The sequence below is a fragment of the Schistocerca nitens genome, chromosome 1, assembly GCF_023898315.1.
Source record: "Schistocerca nitens isolate TAMUIC-IGC-003100 chromosome 1, iqSchNite1.1, whole genome shotgun sequence".
In the NCBI taxonomy this organism is placed as follows: domain Eukaryota; kingdom Metazoa; phylum Arthropoda; class Insecta; order Orthoptera; family Acrididae; genus Schistocerca; species Schistocerca nitens.
In genome coordinates, this window is record NC_064614.1 from 473,708,333 (window position 1) to 473,730,129 (window position 21,797).

General features: G+C 43.8%; 1 protein-coding gene across 1 annotated transcript in view; it reads left to right on the top strand.

Annotated features, from left to right (window-relative positions):
* LOC126254250 (solute carrier family 22 member 7-like) overlaps window positions 1-21,797 on the top strand; it is a 156,384-nt gene that overhangs the window by 22,270 nt on the left and 112,317 nt on the right. The window contains exons 3-4 of the mRNA XM_049955300.1: window positions 9,291-9,518; window positions 14,846-15,003. Coding sequence (XP_049811257.1) covers window positions 9,291-9,518; window positions 14,846-15,003 — 386 coding nt within the window. The remainder of the gene's footprint in view (window positions 1-9,290; window positions 9,519-14,845; window positions 15,004-21,797) is intronic.

Here is a 21,797-nt window from a genome sequence, read left to right on the forward strand (position 1 = left end):
TGAGCTGAAGAGGATGGCACAGGCGAGGAATTCGTGGAGGGCAGCATCAGATCATTCAGAAGAGTGACTAATTAAAAAGAAATTACAGAGTGCAGATTCCACAGGTGGATGTTTATATGTGAAGTCTGTACCCTTTACAGATGCTAGAAAACATTTTATGAAAGCCCAGTGAGCCAGAAGAAAACAATGTACGACACAGTTAGCTGCTAGATCTCAGAGGTTCTTCAGCGACATGGTGAATGCCGTTTAATGTGTTGGCAAAATTCATTTGTGATTTATTTGTGTGTTGTGACATGAGAGTATCACTCTAGTGTACCCTCTGCTTAGAATGTAGTGTCACGTTTTTTTGTGACGAGGAGAGGGGAATGAAAAATTATATCGGTACCTAGGTGTCTCCCCGACTCTCTGTATTTTGGTTTAGGATTTAGACAAGAGCATCGACACGAAGCCTGCTGTTCATGTGGGCCAGCGACCAGAAGCGGTTTGCCACCATCTCCTTGCCTGTGGTCAGTAAATTACTGTGACAAACTTTTATTCCGCTATCGAGTACCTCGGGTCGTGAGCCATGACTCTATTCTGCTAGAAGCCATTTTGGCAGCTTGCGCGCCCAAAGTATCGGATATTTAAGTGCCTGCGACCCTGATGATGTATACGGGATGTGTTGTCATTTTTGTTTTGATGATTGTGAGAGAGAAGGAGATGCACGTAGTCCATTTCCTGCGGATCAAATATACGGGTTCACTAAGCTTAAAATCCCATCTAAGAGGCGAATGACCAATAACCGTGTCGCTTATACTCACTGTTACACTATGGACAGGCTTGCAATTTAAATCTCGCCTTTGAAGCGAACTGTGTCGATCAAGACGTTGCATCACTGCCTCTCCTCCCTCAACCGGCCAAATACTCACGATGTCAATGTCTTCTATCGTCCACGTTCAAATGGACAACCTGCGCTTTGGTGCTCAAAGCGCAGGTTGTCCATTTGAACGTGGACGATAGAAGACATTGACATCGTGACACAGTTCGAATGTGCATTAGCGACAACAGCAATAGGACTGCGTTTGTCCATGGTGAATTTGACTTAACGCAGGGTTCTAATGTGCTTCTCAATAACTTGATTTTGTTATTATGTTATTGTACAACGTCGGTGATGATAATTCACGTTATACAATGTTGCTTCAATCATGCTGCATGTCTGAAGACTGCGTGACGATCCACAGCTCCTCGTCGAATATTACGAAATTTTATTCGAAAATTGATAAGCTAGATGGACTGGACAGTGCAAATTCCTTTTTGAACAAAAGATTTTGCAAGAATATCTCGACTCCCAAAGTTTTACGATAACTCGAAGAATTGTTGCTCTCTAAAATGTTGTTGTGCGTAATTTATCACTACTATTCATAATTTTACAAAATGAACGTATCAAAACGAATATTTATTGAATATTTTTAGTACCACGTTCAAATATGACGCTTTATTGAAAAGATTAGTGAAACGGTAAAAAAATAAAACTTTCAACAAATTCCAGTGATCATTCGAGATAAGGGAAAATAATAAGAAAAATACTCGAAGGAGAAACTCTGAAAGCAATATTGTACGTGATGGCGCCTAGTAAGTCCAGTCCCCGTTGCGTATGACACGATGATTTTTGGTTTTGCCAAAGATTGTCTGCTACCTTTTTGTTCCTAGGTCTGTCTCCGTCTAGGTTTAGTGTAATCGACCCCGCAAATTTTCTTTATTTTAAAAGCAATGATAGTAGAGATATACGGGTAATATACGTGGAAGCACAGAGAACGATAAGCAAGGAAAACTAAAAAAGTAGTACGCCAATTAAAAACATCGCCCATCAAAGACGCGCTCTTCGCCCTTAATTTTCAGCTTGTACATCCAAGATGGATTGACCAAAATAAGGGAAAGATTCGGAATAGGTATCAAAATTCGGAATGAAAGGATTTCAGCGGTAAGGCTGACATTGCTTCCTCGTTCTAGTAAGGAAAAATTATCTGTTGAATCGAGTGAATGGTCTACTAGGCACAGAATATGACTTGATAATAAACGAAAAGAGGCGAAAGAAATGAGGAGTAGCAGAAACAAAGTTAGCGATGGACAACATTATAAGTGGGTACCGCCTAGTAGAGAAAGTGAAGGAATTCTGTTACTTTCGGAGCACAATAACACATGAAGGACGAAGAAAGAAGAGTAAGAAAAGAGGGCATTCCTCGCTAAAAGAAGTTACTAGTATCAAACTTTGGCCTTAATCTGAAGGAGAAATGTCTGAATATGAACGTCCCTTGGCTTGATCTGAATCATGGAATACGGCAAAAAAGGAAAAGAAGAGATTCGAAGCGTTTCAGAAGGGTGCTGAAAATTAATTGGATTCGAAATATTAGAAATGAGGAGGTGTTCGACAAAATCTACGAGGAAGGGAGCATGTGGAAAACACTGGCCAGAAGAAGGGATATGGTAACAAGATGTGTGTTATGGCATCAGGGATAACTTCCATCGTACTAGAGGGAACTGATGTGGACAAAAACTGTAGAGGAAGAAAGAGATTGGACTACGTACAATAAATACTATCTCGACGAATGGATTGAACCCAACTTATCAGAAAAAAATGTCATTATTCATGAGAGTCAACAAGGTAGAACTAGCCTATCGACTATGAACACCTACAACAAGAAACGCCTGTCAGGCAACCTGAAACGTAAGCACTACACATCAATTACATGATCAGAAGCCCTGTGTGCCATGGAATGTCTTTCTATTAACCGGAGAGGTCTGATGGAGAAATTGGAAGTCAGAGAGAGGATAATCCTCAGCAAGGTCCTAGGCCCGGTAGAAGAAGATGGGGAATTCAGGAAGCGGCTTAACTCGGAGGTCTACGAACATATCGAGAGGCTCTCTAACTGTGCAATAAAAAGAAGGTAGCTTTTTATAGCCATGCTGCAAGATTGCCTCCAAACAGATGTGTTCACCTTCTGGCAAAACAAGAAGGTTCGCACCACTTGGCTGACAGAAACCGAGAAGAACATTAAAGAACTGGACATAACCGATCTCCAGAACAGACAGTCTGTGAGACACACCCTGAAGGAAGTCCGAGGATTTCAGGAAAAGCCCCGAAGAAGAAGTATCCCCTGGACAGAAGAAAGGAAGGAGTTACACCGGCAGAGGATGCGACAGTACTGGGCAAAGACCGAAGCCCAACAGTTGAACAAGCGTGGTCCAAGGTAGGCCCATTCGAAATAAGAAGAAGAAATAGTTTGTGTGGCAGCTGTTGTCATACGAAGAGCTTAGCACAGAAGAGGAAGTCGTAGCGCCCCGCATCGTACCAGTTAGAAAAGTGATGACCCAATAAAAATTGTAAAATTTAAAATGTTTTCTTTAAACACCGAATTTCTTGCATTCTTACAAAGGTAGTATGTAAATCATCGACGAAAGATTCCTGATACCATAAATTTCAATAACAGATTTCTGTTTCAAACCAGTCGATATTTTATATTAAAAATCATTATTTTTCATAAATCAAAAATCCGAACTGTCAAAAATACTGATGTTTTACTTCCGCTATATCGTCATCATCGATATAGCCTGACGACCTATAGGCAACTCGATTTATCCGCTACACTCCAGAAAACTTTTCCACGTGTACTGTCGTACTAGAAAGTATTCTAACGGCCTGAAATACGTTCAGCCTATGCATCCAATATAACGTAACTTCCTTGCAGGTCCTCTAATCCCTTTCCGGCAATGTCGTTTGACTATACAAAAAGGTTGTTTACTGTAAGAGACCACTAGATAACACTGCTCTGTATAGCAATCAATCGCGGTGCAAATTAATGCCACGATACTGTAGGCATTAAAAAACACAGTATTAGCGATGAGACAGTCCTTAACGCTTGTAAAATAATATTTATTAAAATAAAGACATTTCAAAGAAAGTTACCAGTACAGTTAGTTTTCATACTGTATCATATAAATCATTCAGTAATCTTTAGTCAAAACTACATGGCTCAGCCACTTTAGTGTGACCGAAGCCTACGTTAGACGTCAATGTGCAGCAACCACTGACAAACAGCAGTTGGAGCACTAGCAGTGGAGGGTAAATAGAGCGGGACGCAGAAAACAGTGCAGTCTGAGCCGTGCGTGGCTCGTGTTCCCGCCATCATGTATTTTACAACCTGCTTTTAACGTACCTCCAACTCACTACGTTAATTTAAATTACTACTATCACTGAGTTGCTGCTTTGCCTGGCCGTTAGCAGCGCGTATCGATATATACCCTCTCGTAGTATCTTTGCTCGATGGCTGTTACTTCTCGGTCGTTGTGTGTCGTAAGCAGACCGGGTTGGCAGTTCGCGTCGCGAGTTCGGGTCTGCCAGTCGGTTGGAACGTGTCTGGAGCGCAGTCCGGACCTGCTGGTCGGGGTTGCAATGCGGTACTAGTGCAGTCGGGTTGGAGCAGTGAGGTCTGCGTCGACATGGCTCGCCCGACCATTGCCGCCACGCATCACTTGAGCCGGGCCACGGTCTTGGTGGATCGTCGGTCGGTCGTCCTACCGGACGACGCGTTTTGGCTCGCCGATCGTTCATGAATCGGCTGTGTGTGTGTGCATCGACTCCCGATTTGTCTTCGTGCGTGGTTAGTTACTGTTTTGTATCGTTCAGGTCTTCGTGCAAGTATTTGTCAGGTTGTGTGTGTAGCTGTCCTGATTTCCTTAGAGAAGTTATTTTAAATGTTGTCGGCGTACTGGCTCTGAGAGGTCGGTCGTCTCATCGGACGACGTGTAACTGGTTCTCTGAACTCTTCTGGGCCCCTTCAGAACCCGGGACTTCAAAGCTGAGTGTTGTTTTAAGTACCCAAGCCTCGTCCATTCATGTTGTGGTTCGTTTCGGTGGTTCGCTGTTGGAGACGTTTTCCTGTGAGCAACACTGAGTGTTTGTACATATTTGATTGTGGATAATTACGCCCGTAACATTTTGTGTTTGAGTTCTCATGTGAAGACTGGTGGCAAACAAGCCGTTTTGTCGGTCGGTCGTGGCTGTCCCCTGGTTGGGTTCCGACGGATCGAGTGTAGTTGTGCTCACCACCTGTCTCACCTAAGTGAGCGAGGGCAGACCGACCTCCTCCCTGGAGGCTTCTGAGTGCCGTTGTCTTTATTGTCTTTCCCACTGGTGTTTAATTATCTTGTTTCAGCTACTTAAAATTTAAGGCTTATGGTTATTTTTTCTGAAAAATTTTGCAAAATTAATTGTGGGCTTTCTGCCTTGCAACTTTATTCTTAAAATTATCTTTCAAGCTTAAACATTGCGGCCTTCTGCCTTTAAAAGATTATGGTAATATATTTTAAAATTTTGAAACTTAATTGTGGCCTTCAGCCATTTGTATTGCGCCTTGCATATGTTTGTTCTATCTGCTTTGCCTTTAGGCGTTCCACCTAGGTGTGATATATGTGTTTTGAATTATTTTATTTGCTTTGTCACTGCATTTTTATCTTGTTGGTGTATAAGATTTCTTGTTTCCAGGCCTTCAACCGTGAAAGAGTTGCATTTGGTAAAGGTTCGGCTATGTGCCGCTTTGTTGGTAAATGTGTTATTAAATTACAAAAAAATTACAATTAGGAGGTGAAACTGACCCCAACCTTATTTGGCCCTTTCCACAATCCTAATTACCTGTTCTGCCCAGTGGATTTAGCGGGCGTTTCACAGTCGTTGCCGTAATGCAACAAGGAAACGATTAATCTGACGTGCAAAAGGGCGTGATCGTTTGCTAACCCTGTAAACTGTTCGCGTGGCGCCGTGGTTAAAGTATAGCGTGCGTGGCGAAATGGCGCCGAGGCAAAAGTGGTGCACCGCCGGCCATAGATGACCGGGACGAACGACGGCTGCGGAGATGCATACGAGCAAACAGGCGCGCAACTGTTGGGCAGCTGATCACCGATATGAACCATGGCACTATCAACAGTGTCTCCTCAATGATCGTTCAGCGAACGTTGCTGCGTATGGACCTCCGCAGCATGCGGCTGTTTCCCCCATGCATGCCGACTGCTGTTCATCGGCGAAGAAGGTTGGAATTTGCACGCCAGTACAGCAACTGGACGTCCACTGAGTAGTGACAGGTGGCCTTTACACATGAATCACGTTCTATGCTACATCAGGCGGATGTCTGAAAGCAAACAGTAAAGGAGCGTTATTCCCTGGGGAATGTTTTCGTGGCATTCCCTGGTCGATCTCGTCATTCTTGAAAGCGCAATGGATCAACATAAGTATGTATCTATCCTTGGGGACCATGTCCACCCCTACATGCAGTTTGTTTCTCCTCGGCACGACAGCATCTATCAGCAGGATAATCCAAAGGGTCACACAGCTTGCAGTGTACATGCATGGTTCGAAGAGCACCAGGATGAGTTTACCATACTCCCGTGGCCACCAATCTCCCCGGATTAAAACCCAATCGGGAATCTGTGGGACACCTCGATCACGCTGTACACGCGGTGGACACTCAAACGAGCTATGGCGCTGGAGTCGGTACGTACGTTCGTATGTTCCAGAACCTCACTGACTCTCTTCCTGCAAGTCTCGTAACGGTCCGCGTAGCTGCAAAAGATGGTTATTCAGGCTTTTGCCATTTGGCCACGTTAATGTGACTGGACAGTGTAAATTCTTTTTTGAATAAAAGATTTTGCAAGAATATCAGGACTCCCCAAGTTTTATGATTACTCGAAGAATTGTTGCTCTCTAAAATGTTGCCCAAGTACCTATTAACCGTCCATCGCTGATTAACGAAATAACAAGTTAGAAAAACTGCAGCTACCAATGTCATGCGCTCCATGAAAATTTCAACGCCAAACACGAATGACTAGTGGTTTCATAGTACTCATGGGGACAAGTGGATTTATGTTCAGTTCCAAAATCACCTTTAACTGTTGTTATGTAACACGAAGGATATTAAATGTCTAAGGTATTAATGAGTAGCTAGTTTTGCCAATGTGTGAACTTTAAGTGACATCACGAACTGTTTTGTTCAGGATATGATTTCGAACCCAGCACCTATAACCAACGCTAACTAAGCAAAGCTTTCGCACCCGACCGAGACTCAAACGCGGCAAGAATCGTGATCAATGACTAGTCACAAAAAGAAGGGATATATCTAATGTTCGGCCAGTATCACTTAGCAAGTCTGTACTTGTAATTACGTGACGAGAATTATTGTAATGGGCGGGGACTCATACAGTAGTTATTATCCCTATCAAATAACCACGAAAGATGTTAAATATTGTTTCATTCAGAGGTAACAAAGCGTGTGCATGTTTAAATTTGAAATAACCTCACGTAAAGCTTTGTGTTGGATGCTTTTTAGAACCTAGCACTTAACCAGATTGTTAACTGAGCGCAATCAAATGTCAGATATCGTATTTATTCACCAGTATCGAGATGTTTCAACCTGGAACGAAGAGAGGAAAAATTATTTCTATACGGAGAATCGAACGTGGCACCTATCGCCGTTGTTTTTTAGCAGCGAATAGACATTACACATCGTTACCATTCACAAGTAGTGAGATTTACATTCTTTTGAACTAGAAATAACATGTCACAAAGTTCTGTGCGGACTGGGAGTCGCATCCTGCACATATCGTCGTTGTTGACTACCCGCAAAGAGGCGTCAATTGTCAAATTCTTTTTCACCAGTTGCTAGGAATGGCGTGTTACAGCTTCAAATGACGTAATGGAAGGTTCCGACTCTCTATCGTTATTGTTGGCTAGGCACGAAGAGATGTTAAAAATCAAAATTATTTTTTCAGTAGTAGTTAGGTGTGCAGATTGTAGAGCTTGAAATGTCATTATGAAAATTTTTGTGCCAGATCTGGAACTGAATCATCATGAAAGGATCAAATCCTACGAAAGGATAGATCCGAAGTCAAATCCCAGTCCAGCACCAATGTTTTAAACGTTTGAAGTTCCTATAAAATAAGAAATACGTACCCTTTGATCTTACCTGACGATTGGTTCGTTAATTGAACTAAAATTTCTAATGTAAGAAAGGTTGTTGGTGGCTGACTTTCTACTCATGGCAACTTTAGTCCCTGTCATGAGCGAATATAAGCCGACTCTGCTCCAGTCGACAGTGAAGGTTATCATATTTAATCGTGATTTGCAACCATGGAGCTACCGCACGTTCTTCACTTGTCGTTACCAGATATGAAGGGAGTCTGTTCGTGCTGGTTAGAAATCGTAGTCTGAAGTGGAAACTGAACCCATACCATCTCACATACCAAACTAGGATCAATCCAACACACCACTCAACTCCACATTTGGCTGGATCACGATTTTGTCATAATGGAGGATGCGCCGCACTGGATAAGAGTTAACTATTCACAAACTCAAGCTGATTCGCTGTGATTGCAATTAAAAATAATTGAAGTTCATCTGAAAATACCTATGGAGATCAAAAATAGTTCATGATGGTAAGCTAGTCGTACAAGTTCTTCATTTTAGCTATTTAGTCTGCAGTACGTATGTTTTTGGATAGGGTCCGCCTTTAGCATAACACAAATTTGTTTTTTAACCCAAGCATGTTTCACTGCAGCTGCAGCATCTTCAGCAGACCCTATCCAAAAACATACGTATTGTTAAAGCAAACACGGAAAAAAGAGCTTCAGCCCCGAGCTGATTATTAGTCTGCCCTGTCAGCTGTGACAGTGGCACGCAGATAAAACTACGTGCGTAACAAAAAAAGTACAGTAGAAGATTAGGGACACACCTCAAATTTATTCGAGTTCCATACAGAGCAGTGTTCTCTAGTAGTCTCTTACAGTGACCATTTTTATAGACAAAGGACTGTACCGAAAAGAGATCAGAGGACCCGCAAGGAAGTTACAATACGTGGGCTGCATGCATATTAGGCGGAATCATTTCCAGTTGTTTGGATTTTTTAAAGCGTGATGGTACATATATAAGGTACCACCTTCATGAAGCCACCTGCGAGGCGCACTTTATAGCACGCTTCTAGTGGCTGACAGTTCTCGCACACTATAGTTGGTGTGCGACTTGATCCTGTTCCCCCAACCGCATAACAGCATATAAGGAAAGTTGGTATGCTTCATAGTTCTTGTTCGTCCTTCGACTCCAAATGTCCGTTCCGTGCTTAGAAATTTCCACAGCTGAGTTGGTCTATCACTTGCACTAGATTAGCAGGAGCAAGGCAAGGGTTCGAGCCCGGTACTGACACAATGTGTCAGTTGTTTTAATGTACGAGGAATATTTAGTCTGATCTTCCTTTCACCTTTTGTTCCAGGAAGGAAGACAACGCGTCTTTCGAGAAGTGCCTGATGTTCAACTCGAGCAGCGACGAGCCCATTCCTTGCCAGCACGGCTGGGACTACGACCGCACGTGGTTCTCGCGGACGGCGCCCTCGCAGGAGGACTGGGTGTGCGAGGACGAACTCAAGGTGGTCAACGTCTTCTCCTTTGGACAGCTGGGCGAAGTTGTTGGAACGCTCGCCTTCGCACATATCGGAGATATGTGAGTGTCGTCATTACGACAGACGCCATAATTTCCGTTCAGACGCTTCACACTTGGCAACTACTACTGCTGAAATTATAGTACATGTAGTTTAAATGAACACTTTTTCTCTCCAATGGAGCAGCTCCTGTTTGTTTTTCAAATAGCACAATAAATTGAGACCAGTACAAAGACGTTCCAGTGGTGCTGGTTAGTTGCTTTTGTATCATTCTTTCAAAGAAAGGAAGGAAGATCTGTGTTTACCGTCCCGTCGACAGCGCAGTCATTGAAGACGGAACATAATCTCGGATTACGAAAAGAAGGAAATCAGCCGTGTCCTTTCAAAAGGAATCATTCTGGCATTTCTATGGAGCGATTTAGGGAAATCACGAACTTCCGGATGGGAATTCGAACCCTCGTTCTCCCAAATGCGAGTCCACATTCTTTTGAGACAGATGGAAATGAAATAAGCGTGTGGCACCGGCGGTCGGGAGGTCCCATTCGGGGAAGTTCGGCTGACAACTGCAAGTCTTACTTCACTCGACGCCACACTGGGCGACTTGCGCGTCGGTGATGAGGATGAAATGATGATAAGGCTAACACAGCAACCAGTTCCCGAGCGGAGAAAATCTCCAACCCTGGGAAGCGAGCACGTTACCACCCAGCTATTTTGAGACAGATGTCCTCGAAATACAAATTACTTGCAGTAGACACCAATAAATTTTATTAAACTTATACAGCTCAGGAAGTAATACAGTACAAATGAAGTTACGTAGGTGAAAATAAGGAAAAAGTGGCTTTTATTTTACTTTAAAATGTACAGGGGTTGGACAAAAATATGGAAACACCACCAGAAGTGTATACTTGAACATAAATGCCGATGCTAACCAAGCTTGAAGGTTGCGCTGTTGTATTTGACGACGTACGGCACTTGTACAACGTCCTCAATCCGTTGCATGTATTAGTCGTAGTTAGAACAGTGTTGGGTATAGATGCAAATGCGTTACGTTGAAGCCAAGTGAACTCGAATTTGGGCAAACTGTTCATGCTCGTACGGCGGCCGCTTCCGTAATCAGGGTAGCCGATGTGTTTGGTGTTTCAGGAGGCACCGTACCGAAGATTTATACCACACGTAGGTACAGCGGAAGAACATGACCCATTAGCCGCACGGGGTAGCCGTGTAGTCTGGGGCGCCTTGCCACGGTTCGTGCGGCTCACCCCGTCGGAGGTTCGAGTTCTTCCTCGGGCATGGTTGTGTGTGTTGTCCTTAGCGTAAGTTAGTTTAAGTAGAGGGTAAATCTAGAGACCAATGACCTCAGCAGTTTGGTCCCATGAGAACTTACCACAAATTTCCAAAAACAACATCATTCATTAAGTTACATGGCGGAAGAAAGTGGATTTAAGTGATCGTGATAGACGTCGTAGAAGAGGATTGTCACGAAAAATAATAGGACGATATCTGCAGAAGTCACTACAGAACTGGTTGTTGCATTCGCGAACCCTCTCATCACGGAAACAACACGAAGGGAGCTCCATAGGCAGGAAATTTGAGGCAGGGCTGGAATTCGAAAACCACATAGCAGTAATGCAAATGTCCTTGAGAGAAAACGTGGTACCGAAACCACAAACCTGGACTATGAAACAATGGAAGAATGTCATTTGGTCGGATGAGTATTGTTTCACAACTTTTTCAATTTTTGGCCTAGTTTACATCCCGAGAGCGAAATACGGCAGGGTTTCGGTGGTGATTTGAGTAGCCTTATATTGGCATTCCGTGGGCCCCATGGTTACTCTACAAGATCGTATTGCTGCGACGAATTACGTGGCCCTTGTGACTGATCAGCTCCACCCCAATTAATAATGTCTGTTTCCCAGTAATGCTGTGCTCTTAGACGACAGAGCACTTTTTCACACAGTTCGCATCGTCCAGGACTGGTTTTGTGAGCACGTTGATGAAATTTCGCATCTGCTCTGGTCACCGCCGTCACCAGATCTCAATATTATTGAGCCTGTGTGGTCTACTTTGGAGAGAAGGCTGCATCATCGCTATCCACCTCCATCATCGAGGCGCTAGTCTTGGCGTTATTTTGCAGGAAGAATGGTATAAGAGTCCCTTGAAATCCATAGAGGACCTGTGTTTAGAAATTCCGAGATGTTTTGAATGCCAACGGTTTTCCCACACCGTATTAAGCATAGCAATTTGTAGTGCTTTTAGTGTTTTCATATTTTTGTCCACCTCCATCATCGATGCGCTAGTCTTGGCGTTATTTTGCAGGAAGAATGGTATAAGAGTCCCTTGAAATCCATAGAGGACCTGTGTTTAGAAATTCCGAGATGTTTTGAATGCCAACGGTTTTCCCACACCGTATTAAGCATGGCAATTTGTAGTGCTTTTAGTGTTTTCATATTTTTGTCCACCCCTGTGGTTTTGTTCGGAAAAGATTTACATTTCACAGCACGGCCTTGAGTTGCAGACTCAAATATTTTTTTTATTATTGAGAAAGTGCATCAGTTGTTGCACTCCGAATAAAACTTCTTAGAAATATAGCCGATTTTTTAAAACTAATTCCATAATTTTCATCTACTGTCGACTTCTCTTACTTCTCTATAGTGGTACACATATGCACAATCTTCGTGTTTCTTAGCTCGAATATCATCTATATTACTGTTTCCAGAAGCTCTTTTATCAGGTTGAAGAACATGTTTGCAGTTTCAGCTCAAACGTTTACATATATTTCGATAAACACATTACTTCATAAATGATGCAGTCATATATAAAAATAAAATGGAAATAAATCGTTATATGAAGTGACAGTTCAGTGCTTCATGGGTTTAGTATAGTAAAGCCCAATAGGCGATATTCATCACGTATCTATTCAATATGGCTCTAAACGCCATGTTGTACATGAGGAAAAGATGTAGTTTTTCAAAACAACATATTTCATTCCCTAAGATTTAAGAAGAGCTATTCAAGAACTGGAAAAAAATGACATACCGATTATGGCGCCGGTGTTGCATTCATTTATGGCGTCTGTAGATCGCCTGCTCTATTTCAAAATTGTAATGAGTCAGCTGTCCCGAGCTACGCAGTCCGTACTCAAGTTGACATTTTTAACTTCTATGGGGATAGACTGCCAGACAGTACTGCATAACTAGCATACGTCAAAAGCTGTTCCAGTCCATACTCCACAACAGTTCACAGTTTTATAAATAATTGTTTCTTATAGTGAAGAAAAAATGGTTCAAATAGCTCTAAGCACTATGGGATTTAATATCTGAGGCCATCAGTCCCCTAGACTTAGAACCTAACTAACCTAAGGACATCATACACATCCATGCCCGAGGCAGGATTGGAACCTGCGACCGTAGCGGTCGCGCGGTTCCAGACTGAAGCGCCTAGAACCGCTCGGCCACACCGGCAGGCAGTGAAGTAGAAACATCGAGAACGTCTAGCGAAACAGAAAAACAAGTGGCAGCCACCTATGTTACTGCACTATGTTCGATGGCCACTGAGTGAGTGTCTACTTGAATATACACTACCGGAAAAAAAAATTAGTACACCTAGAAGGCAACGTCACGTCGATTTTGATCTGATGACAGCGAAGCCATTTGGGGGATAGTAGATGTACCGATAATGATTTCAATGTCGTCCGCCAACAGACAGCGCAGTGACGTAGCTACCAGATTGCCACATTTGTCTACCCTTTAATAGGGAATGCAAGGCTTAGTGTGGCGCAAACGTATAAAGCAAGCAGCTAACTATGCCACGGAGACGCACTCGTCTTCCTACAGCCAACTGGCGAATTGTGGCCTTCTTAGTGACGAGATCGACCTTTCGGAGAATTGCCACACAAGTAGGATGTGCTGCGTCAGTTATGCAACGATGCTGGTATCAGTGGTCACGAGAACATGCTCATACACGTAGAGGAGGTTCTGGTCATCCATGCAGCACAGAGGCCCACCAGGATCGTCGTATTGTAAGGCCAGCAGTGGCTGATCGTAAGCTACCACAGCACGTAAGTGAGGGCTTTTGAACCCAGACGTGTCAACCCGATGTGCTGCGAACCGGTTATCAGCAGTGGGGCTACGGGCACACACACGCTACAGCATAGACGTGCACGGTTCGACTGATGCCTGAAAGGACCACTTGGAAGATGGAATGACGTGCCGTGGTCTTCGGTGATTAAAGCAAATTTGCCTGCACGCAAGTGATGGTCGTTTGCGCTGATGACGTCGTCCTTATGAGCGCTGTCTCGTAGAGTTCATTCGTCCAAGCCGCATTGGTCCCATCCCAGCCTTTACGGAGTAGGGAACGATAAGCTACAACTCTCTCTCAGCTTTGGTGTTTCTGGAGGGGACGCTAATCACCTCAGGGTAGGTGCAGAACGTTGGTAGACCTGTTGTTTTGCCGTTCTTGCAACAGAAAAGTGATGTGCTGTTCCAACAGAATAATGCTCGCTCACACACTGCCCGTGAAACTGAAAGTGCTCTACAAGACGTGCAGCAACTTGTCTGGCCAGCACGATCTCCGCACTTGGCTCCAATAGGGCACGCGTGGGATATGACGGGACGAGAAGTGACTCGTGCGACTCGTCAGCCAAACACGTCTGAGAGCTACTGGCAATTGTAAATAAGCAACAATTTGAAAAGAATAACGGTTTGTGGCCCTTGCTTTGCGAAAAAGTAACCCTTTGTATGCCTCAGATAATTTTCTACTTTACCGATATTTTCCAGCCTTTTCACATAGCGCCCCCGATGTAACGAAATTATCAGTCACTCTACTTAAACAGTTCATCGTCTAGGCAATTCAACGATTAGAGAGTCCCATTTCTTTGTTCTTGCCGATTTTTGCTTGTTCATCAAATGACAACTGTTTTCCGCTGGTATTGTCATAATCGTCATTACATACACAACATTCACTGTCATTAATGGGGTCTGCATCCTATCTGCAGTAAAGGCACGTACGCACACATTAACACCGCACGGAGCCGACTGTCGTTATACCGAGTTCCAACTTCTACCACCTGAACCGTTGATGTCTTTTTATATACTGTACTACTGACATCAACTGCGATATCATTTTACTGCATTTGTCGGCATACTGGGTTTCATACCATTGCATATAGATTGTGCACAAGTATTCCAATCGAGAATATTAATTTTCCTGTGAATATCTATCCCTTTATACTGATTCAACTACCGTATGCGTTGTCGAGAGTGTCGGCTATCCCGCACGTCAAGAAACATTGCTACTCTTGAGTCGACACTCGTACAGATTCGTATTAATGAGTAAACCTAACAGAAATACGGAGACCCGTGTGATGTGTTCATCTCCTGGTGCCGGGCAGGTGGGGCCGGCGCACGGCGTTCTTCCTGTCGGCGCTGACGTCATCGGCGACGCACTGCCTGATGGTGGCCACGGCGCACTCGTACCCGCTCTTCGTGGCCGTCTCCACGCTAGCCAGCGCCACCAACGCAGCCTCCTTCCAGGCGCCGCTCACCTTCAGTAAGTGCATCTCCGTAAGCTGGACTCCTAATTTATCCAACGAGAACATGAGAAAATCTCTCGACCTGGCAGGTAGATCACAAGTGAACTCATCGTAGTCTGATGGTTGGTCTATACACTTGGCCCAACGGTAGGATACAGAGCAAAGTGCAGTTGAGAGAGGTCTGTAACATATCCATCTGCAGCTGTCGTAATTTCATCATTGGGCTCAAAACGGTACCCACCCATCAATTTCTTTAGATGTGGCAACAGGTATATGTCGGACGGTGCTACATCAGGTAAATAGGGAGGATGTTCAAAATTGAAGAAAAGAATTCTTACTTCAAATACTTCAGGTTTCCGACTGTCAAATCTCGTTTGTAGATAAGTGGATTGTCTGAAAGAAAAATGATTACTGTATTTTGCAATCCAGTTCACTTCTCGCCCATTCAAATGGTTCAAATGGCTCTGAGCACTATGGGACTCAACTGCTGTGGTCATCAGTCCCCTAGAACTTAGAACTACTTAAACCTAACTAACCTAAGGACATCACATACACCCATCCCCGAGGCAGGATTCGAACCTGCGACCGTAGCAGTCCCGCGGTTCCGGACTGCAGCGCCAGAACCGCACGGCCACCGCGGCCGGCTCTCGCCCATTCAATCTTCCGCATGGTCAAGAAGATATATATATTCAGCAGGTATTGTCTTCCCCTTTCCAACGTAATCATACCATGTCAAATGGCTCAAATTGTTCTAAGCACTATGTAACTTTACATCTGTTGTCATCAGTCCCCTAGACTTAGGACTACGTAAACCTAACTAGCCGAAGAACATCACACACATCCATGCCCGAGGCAGGATTCGAACCTGCGACCGTAGCAGCAGCGCGGTTCCGGACTCATCCCATATCACACATATGTTATATATAAGAAAATTTGTGAAATATTTTGTAGATCAGAAATCAAACCCACATATACTTAGAGACATTTATTTACTTGGATTACAGTCAGAAGTACAGCTCTAAACAAAAAACAAAAACAGGGAAGAAAATCAAACCATAAAAATCTGGCACTCTTCCAATGAATAAACAACGCGAAATGTAGTGTGAGGAGGCTATGCTAGAGGCGTTCAATGAATTCGAAAGTAAAGTTCTATATACTGACTTGGCAGAAAATCCAAATAAATTTTGGTCTTTTGTCAAAAACAAAATGTCCAGACACACTGTGGCCAAAATTGTACTGAAACAGAGGATGACAGACTAAAGGACGAAATACTAAATGTCTTTTTCCAAAGCTGTTCTACAGAGGAAGACAGCCCTATAGTTCCTTCTCTAGATTGTCACACAGCTGTCAAAATGGTAGATTTCGAAATAGATGACAGAGGGATAGAAAAACAATTAAAATCGCTCAAAAGAGGAAAGGCCGCTGGACCTGATGGGATACCTGTTCGATTTTACACAGAGTAGGCGAAGGAACTTGCCCCCCTTCTTGCAGCTGTGTACCGTAGGTCTCTGGAAAAGCAAAGCGTTCCAAAGGATTGGAAAAGGGCACAGGTCATCCCCGTTTTCAAGAAGGGACGTCGAACAGATGTGCATAACTATAGACCTATATCTCTAACGTCGATCAGTTGTAGAATTTTGGAACTCGAATTATGTTCGAGTATAATGACTTTTCTGGAGACTAGAAATCTACTCTATAGGAATCGACATGGGTTTCGAAAAAGACGATCGTGTGAAACCCAGCTTGCGCTATTCGTCCACGAGACTCAGATGACCATAGACACGCGTTCCCAGGTAGATGCCGTGTTTCTTGACTTCCGCAAGGCGTTTGATACAGTTCCCCACAGTCGTTTAAAGAACAAAGTAAGAGCATATGGACTATCAGACCGATTGTGTGATTGGATTGAAGAGTTCCTAGATAACAGAACGCAGAATGTCATTCTCACCGGAGAGATGTCTTCCGAAGTAAGAGTGATTTCAGGTGTGCCGCAGGGGAGTGTCGTAGGACCGTTGCTATTCACAATAAATGACCTTTTAGATAACATCGGAAGTTCACTGAGGCCTTTTGCGGATGATGCTGTAGAACATCGAGAGGTTGTAACAATGGAAAATTGTACTGAAATGTAGGGGTATCTGCAACGAATTGACGCATGGTGCAGGGAATGGCAATTGAATCTCAATATAGACAAGTGTAATGTGCTGCGAATACACAGAAAGAAAGATCCCTTATCATTTATCTACAATATAGCAGGTCAGCAACTGGAAGCAGTTAATTCCATAAATTATCTGGGAGTAGGCATTAGGAGTGATCTAAATAGAATGACCATATAAAATTAATCGTCGGTAAAGCAGATGCCAGACTGACATTCATTGGAAGAATCCTAATGAAATGCAGTCTGGAAACAAAGGAAGTAGGTTACAGTACACTTGTTTGCCCACTGTTTGAATACTGCTCACCGGTGTGAGATCCGTACCAGATAAAAAATGGCTCTGAGCACAATGGGACTTAACTTCTGAGGTCATCAGTCCCCTATAACTTAGAACTACTTAAACCTAACTATCCTAAGGACATCACACACACCCATGCCGAAGGCAGGATTCGAACCTGCGACCGTAGCGGTAGCGCGGTTCCAGACTGTAGCGCCTAGAACCGCTCGGCCACCTCGGCCGGCCGTACCAGAGAGGGTTGATAGAAGAGATAGAGAAGATCCAACGGAGAGCAGCGCGCTTCGTTACTTGAGCATTCAGAAATCACGAAAGCGTTACGGAGATGATAGACTCTAGTGGAAGACTCTGCAAGAGAGACGCTCAGTAGCTCGGTACGGGCTTTTGTTGAAGTTTCGAGAACATACCTTCACCGTGGAGTCGAGCAGTATATTGCTCCTTCCTACGTATATGTCACGAAGAGACCATGAGGATAAAATCAGAGAGATTAGAGCCCACACACAGGCATACCGACAATCTTTCTTTCCACGAACGATACGAGACTGGAATAGAAGGGAGAACCGATAGAGGTACTCAAGGTACCCTCCGCCACACACCGTCAGGTGCCTTGCGGAGTATAGATGTAGATGTAGAATGCATTTCACTGGTTGGTCTCTTGTTCCCACCCCACCCCCCACTCCCCCTAAAGTGCGGGCATCTGGGATATAGGGGTATTTGAATTTGACTTGTCGTCCAACTCTCGTACGAACGACAGCTGTTGTGTCGGTGTGAGCACAGTTGTGACTGTTCGGTAGTCCTCTAGCATCTTGGCACTGTCTCTTCAGTTCGACTGGATGTAGGCTCGCCTGACAATAGATCATCCTGAAATGGAGGAGTACTTTCGTACTTCAGTGATAGTAAGGTCCATGTTGGTTTCACTCTTTCAGTGGACACTGACAATTTTTGCATTTTGCGAAATTCCTATAGTATGGACATTACGTCGCAGTACATGGTAAGGCCCAATATAAGGAGGTTGTAGGAGAGCCCATATTGTGTCTGTGCGCAACATGACGTGCGAGCAATCTGTCAATGCTCTGTGCATAGCAGCGGTAACTACGTTTGTTGTTGTAGTGGTGCCTTTGCGAGATAGTCGCCAGGAATTCTCAATGGTTCTATATAAACGATGGTAGCGCCTCTGTCCAACTCTCTCGGTGACACATGATGGCGTCTTCAGTGTTCTGTGCCACCTTTCCACGATCCCGTTGCTTGCCGGGTGACAACTGGTTGTGTGGTGACGCTGGAATCCACACAGTCTAGCCAGTTCATTGAACAGATTAGATTCGAATTGTCGATCTTGATCTGTTGTAATATGTAGGGAGCACCCGGAACGTGCTAACCAATGTGCAACAAATGCTTTTGCTATTGTCTCGACTGCTACATCTGTCACTGGTGTAGCCTCTTCCCATCTCGTACATCTGTCTACTGCCGTGAGCAGGTATTTATAACCCTCTGAGGATGGAAGTGGATCCACTATGTCGAGGTGAACGTGACCAAACCTTGCCGGCGAACCTGCAGAATTTCCGACCTCTGCATGAACATGTCGTCCTACTTTACAACTCTGGCATCTTGGCGTTGTCTTTTCAATTCGAATGGGTGTAGGTTCGCCTGATCCTAGATCATCCTGAACTGTAGCAGTGCTTTCGTGCTTCGGCGATGGTAAAGTCCATGCTGGTTTCACTCTTTCAACGGACACCATGGCAGTTTTTCCATTTTGTGAAATGTCTATAGTATAATCATTACGTCGCAGTACTTGGTAGGGCTCAGATCAGAAAATTGCTTGTTCAAATCACGTCGGAGTCACCAATCATGTAGGTCAGAAATGGTTCAAAATGGCTCTGAGCACTATGGGACTCAACTGCTGAGGTTATTAGTCCCCTAGAACTTAGAACTAGTTAAACCTAACTAACCTAAGGACATCACAAACATCCATGCCCGAGGCAGGATTCGATAGGTCAGAAATAAACCCACATATACTGAGAGACATTTATTTACTTGGATTACAGTCAGAAGTACAGCTCTAAACAAACAACAAAAACAAAGACTTAACATCAAACTATCAAAATCAGCTACTCTTCCGAGGAATGAAAAATGCACTTCACTGTTTGGTCTCCTGTTCCCACAATTATGTTTCTTACTACTTCACGCTGAGACGGCTGGACGGATTAACTTACATCCTGAACTAACACATAGACTACTTTATAAAGTGTATTGTACAAGATATTTATTGCTTTGAAGAACGCGAAATGTTGAACAATAAGCTATTTACTCATTGACTTTTGAACTGGATCATACTTGTGAAAATGCTTTTATTGTTTAATATGTCCTACAAAACACGATTCAACTTAATGAATACAATGCCTATAAAATCCTCAAAGTGTTTAACCCATATTTCCATACAAGCGCATTTTAGCAGCATTACAAGCTTTTCAGCCTGTTTCTTGATCAGCCTGTACACCTTAAACGAGATCCATTACACGCGTGGAGTCATATCATCGGTACTACCTCTCCAAAGCTACAAAAAACTGCACTTCAATATTTTAGCTACTAGCTACACAGCCGTCTTCTGGAAGACTGTGCTCAAAGGGAGGGTATGTTTGTTCTCTGTTAACGTCGTGATTGTATAAAAGAGGAACTTCTATTTAAAATATTAATTTACAGTCTATAGACGAGATGTTGTGTGATATGTAATGTTAATTATTTATTTATTTGTTGATTAATAAATATGATCTTAGATGTACACTGAAGAGCAAAAGAAACTGATACACCTGCCTAATATCGTGTAGGGCAGCCGCGAGCACGCAGAAGTGCCGCAACACGACGTGGCATGGACTGGACTAATGTCTGAAGTAGTGCTGGAAGGAACTGACACCATGAATCCCGCATGGCTGTCCATAAATCCGTAAGAGTACGAGGGGTGGAGATCTCTTCCGAACAACACGTTCCAAGGCATCCCAGATATGCTCAATAACGTTCATGTCTGGAGAGTCTGGTTGCCAGCGGAAGTGTTTAAACTCAGAAGAGTGTACCTGGAGCGACTCTGTACCTATTCTGGAAGTGTCGTGTGTCGCATTGTCCTGCTGAAATTGCCCAAGTCCGTCGAAATGCACAGTGGACATTAATGGATGCAGGTGATCAGACAGGATGCTTACGTTCGTGTCACTTGCCAGAGTCGTATCTAGACGTATCAGGGGTCCCATATCACTCCAACTGCACACGCCCCCACCATTACAGAGCATCCACCATCTTGAACAGTCACCTGCTGATATGCAGGGCCCACGGATTCATAAGGATGTCTGCATGCCCCTACACGTCCATCTGCTCAATACAAATTGGAACGAGACTCGTCTGGCCAGGCAATATGCTTCCAATCATCAACAGTCCAATGTCGGTGATTTTGACGGACCCAAACGAGGCGTAAAGCTTTGTGTCGTGCAATCATCAATGATGCACGAGTTCGCCTTCGGTTCCGGAAGCCCATATCGCTGATGTTTCGTTTAATGGTTCTCACGGTGACACTTGTTGATGGCCCAGCACTGAAATCTGGAGTAATTTGCGGAAGGGTTGCACTTATGTCACGTTGAACGATTTTCTTCAGTCGTCGTTGTCCCATGCTTGCAGGATCTTTCTCCGGCCGCAACGATGTCGGAAATTCGATGTTTTACTGGATTCTTGATATTCACGATACACTCGTGAACTGGTTGTACGGGAAAATCCCCACTTCATCGCTATCTCGGATATGTTGTGCCCCATCCCTGGCGCGGCGACTATAGCACCACGTTCAAACTCATTTAAATCTTGATAACATGCCATTGTGCAGTATTAACCGATCTAACAACTGCGCCAGACACTTCTTGCCTTATATAGGCGTTGCTGACCGCAGCGCTGTATTCTGCCTGTTTTCATATTTCTGTATTTGAATACGCATGCCTGTACCAGTTTTTTTGGCGCTTTAGTGTATTTGTATTTAAGTCGATTTTAAAATTATAGATATTCTGGGGTCGATTATTACCAGACATCGATGTTCAGAGGTCGATGATGAGATAGAAATAAAAATTGATGATTTGCCAACATCGCCCATCCCTAACTGAGATAATGTCTTTTACTCTGAATTCATCAAATAACTTACAAAAACTGTGGCTTTTGAAAGAGAAGAACCTTTAGATGACAACTTCAGTCCGCCACTATAGTGACGGCACTCAGATTCCGTTCGAAATCGTAAAAAAAGGCCTGAATGGAAAGGTTTCACTTTCATTACTTTGACTGACATCAATGGGATGCAGTGTGAAAAAGTAAAATGGAGACTTTTCTACCATTTCTCAGGAACAGAAGAC